We start from the raw sequence: 2,500 nt of genomic DNA on the forward strand, positions 1-2,500 counted from the left end.
TTAATTTATTAAAAGCTGGATGTGACGTTCACGGGACGTTGGGGGTCCAGGGCCCCTGGATATGTTGGCTCTGCAGGAGCCTCTGCAGCTCCTTGAACTGCTCCACCGTCCGGTCCTTCACGTCTGGGTTTGAGATCTGCAGCCGGATGCTGTCGGTGGACCAGCTGAGTTCTCCAGAGAACATCTCTGTGAGGATCCGAGCCACCACCGGAACCACCTGAGGACAACCAGAACCAGACTTTAAACACAATAAGAAACGGAGCAAAAAAACTGAGGAAAAGGTTTTATTTCAGACACTAAGTCTATGAGTCTGTCAGAGATGAACAGACCTGGACGATGATGAGTTTCTTCTCTTTGGGTTTCTTGTCGGGCCAGTCCTCCCCGAAGCAGAAGTAGATCTCGAAGGGCGGGGGATTCGGAGCTTCGCCTCTCTGGAACAGGATCAACCCTGCGGACACAAACACGTTTAACACCACAGGGCTGAAAGTAGACGTTCAGGAGTTTCATTTGTTGAAACCTGGGCATTCGGCACCTTGCAGGAAGTCGTTGAGGCTGAACACTTTGATTTTCTTCTCCCTCTCCAGGGGGTTCGGTGGACCGTGTTCGGGCGTTCCGGGTCCGGACCAGAACACCTTGCACTGACAGAGACGCACGGCGTAGATGTCCTGCTCCCAGATCTCCAGGATGAGGCCGCGGTCCATGACGTCCAGCAGGGCATCCGTGTAGAACCTCTGCTTCTGGTTCTGGACCTCGGACGTCCCCGGGAACAGAACTTGCTGCAGGGTGACAGGGCCGAACAGATCCACCTGCTCCGGGCTCGGCTCCAAGTGACCGGAGTACAACCGGCAGCCCTGAGGGTTACTGACCAACAGAGAGCCTACCGTCCGGCCGCGGTACTGGAACTTCAGGTCCAGATCTGTTACTACGGCAGCACAGAGATAACATTTGTTACTATGGCAACACACAAAGGGTGGATTCCTTAGGTAATGAGTTTGGACACCTAGCCCTAATGAACGTTGAGGTGTGTCACAATCGTGTTTTTTGTCTCAACAGGAAACAACACTACATTGTGTCAGAGAAGATCAACAGAGCCAGAACCGGCAAGCGGGTCAGTGCAACCCTGCAGGGAGAAAAGGAGAGAAGCTGCCTCTCGGAGTTTCACTATCAAACCTGCAGATTTCACAACATCATCCCCAGAGTGAAACCAGAGGAAGTCCTGTGTACCGGCGGAAGATCCGAGGTGGTACTCACGTGGGACGCTGCTCAGCAGGTCGTACTTGCAGGGTTGATGGTGTTGGACGTCCCCCATGCTGCTGGTCTCCATCATTGGGGCTGGCCCAGGGAGAGCAGAGGCAGCCGGGAGGGGCAAAGAGTTCAGCTCCTGGAGTCTGTTAGAAAGTCTCCCCTGATCCACCATCCCACCTTGATCCTGGAGCTCCGAACACATGGGGACCACGTGTCCAAACGTCCTGGAGCTGAAGGGGGGGGGGTCACTGATCCTGGGGTCTGATGAGACATAACAGTGTTTATAGAAACACGGCTGGTGTTGCATTAACGGTCTCAGATCAACGCTCGTTGTTGGCTCTGCTGCTCCGTCAGTACAACAGCAATTCAGCCGATTGGAAACAAAATACTTTGTGTCTGAGTTCAGTCCATCTATGAGTCTGATGGCGATAAGCCTCTGAGTGTAACGGACAATATTTCTAGGCCTCCAGTGTAACCAGCACATATCCGGATCACAGATACACAAGACTTCCTTTTCCCAGTGCCGCTTGTTGTTTACGGTCTGATTAGCAGCTTGAGAAGCCATAACAGAGCTGGGAGACGACGTTTACGACTAATCTCTATGATGAATGCAGAAAAATAACGGACTGTTCACCTGCAATTCAACAAAAGCCCGCTCAATCCCGATTGGTCGATGCATCTTTCTCTTGCATTGCAACTATCTGTCTAGATTAGAGGCTGTGCACTCGGTGTAATATTTGATATTAGATATATTAATATTAATTATAGTAAGGAACACAGAAATGTTCTCTATTTGACTTCATTTCAAACATTGTGATGAAGTGCTTTATGTGCAAAAAGTGATTCAACGTTGGTTTGTGAACAAAGTTTTTATGTTATATTTGTCTGGAAGCAGGAAACAGTTTGCAAGTGAATTCATGGATCTACTGTCAGAAGAACAGAAAACTAAACATTTAGTTCTGGTTTCTACTTGTGATGATTATATTGAAACACATGATCAGAATATATATAATATAATATTTCACTGATCATAAGGATCAAAGGCTGAACTGGATCTCGTGGTTCTGCTGAAACTTACTGATGCTGAGTTCCATCAGGTTGGGCATCTGAGGGTAAAACACAGAGTTTTTGTCAGTCAGCTGATCATAGTGAAGCGTATTTGCATTTTTTACACGTTGTATTTCTCACCTCTTCTTCATCATCATCAACGGCGTCTGAAACAGAAAACACGCCACAGACAGCGAGTTAAAGATAT

The 2,500-nt window shown here is 48.6% G+C and overlaps 1 protein-coding gene across 2 annotated transcripts in view; it reads right to left on the reverse strand.

Moving 5' to 3' along the window:
• irf5 (interferon regulatory factor 5) overlaps nucleotides 1-2,500 on the reverse strand; it is an 8,794-nt gene that overhangs the window by 73 nt on the left and 6,221 nt on the right. The window contains exons 3-8 of one of the 2 annotated variants that reach the window (XM_029426447.1): nucleotides 2,434-2,459; nucleotides 2,324-2,351; nucleotides 1,252-1,506; nucleotides 533-922; nucleotides 330-448; nucleotides 1-217 (exon numbers count right to left, since the gene is read on the reverse strand). The exon at nucleotides 1-217 is cut by the window's left edge and continues 73 nt beyond it. In XM_029426447.1, coding sequence (XP_029282307.1) covers nucleotides 29-217; nucleotides 330-448; nucleotides 533-922; nucleotides 1,252-1,506; nucleotides 2,324-2,351; nucleotides 2,434-2,459 — 1,007 coding nt within the window. In that variant the 3' untranslated portion in view covers nucleotides 1-28. The remainder of the gene's footprint in view (nucleotides 218-329; nucleotides 449-532; nucleotides 923-1,251; nucleotides 1,507-2,323; nucleotides 2,352-2,433; nucleotides 2,460-2,500) is intronic. The other variant, XM_029426445.1, reaches the window with a different exon arrangement.

The sequence above is a fragment of the Cottoperca gobio genome, unplaced genomic scaffold (genome assembly GCF_900634415.1).
Source record: "Cottoperca gobio unplaced genomic scaffold, fCotGob3.1 fCotGob3_184arrow_ctg1, whole genome shotgun sequence".
Classification (NCBI taxonomy): domain Eukaryota; kingdom Metazoa; phylum Chordata; class Actinopteri; order Perciformes; family Bovichtidae; genus Cottoperca; species Cottoperca gobio.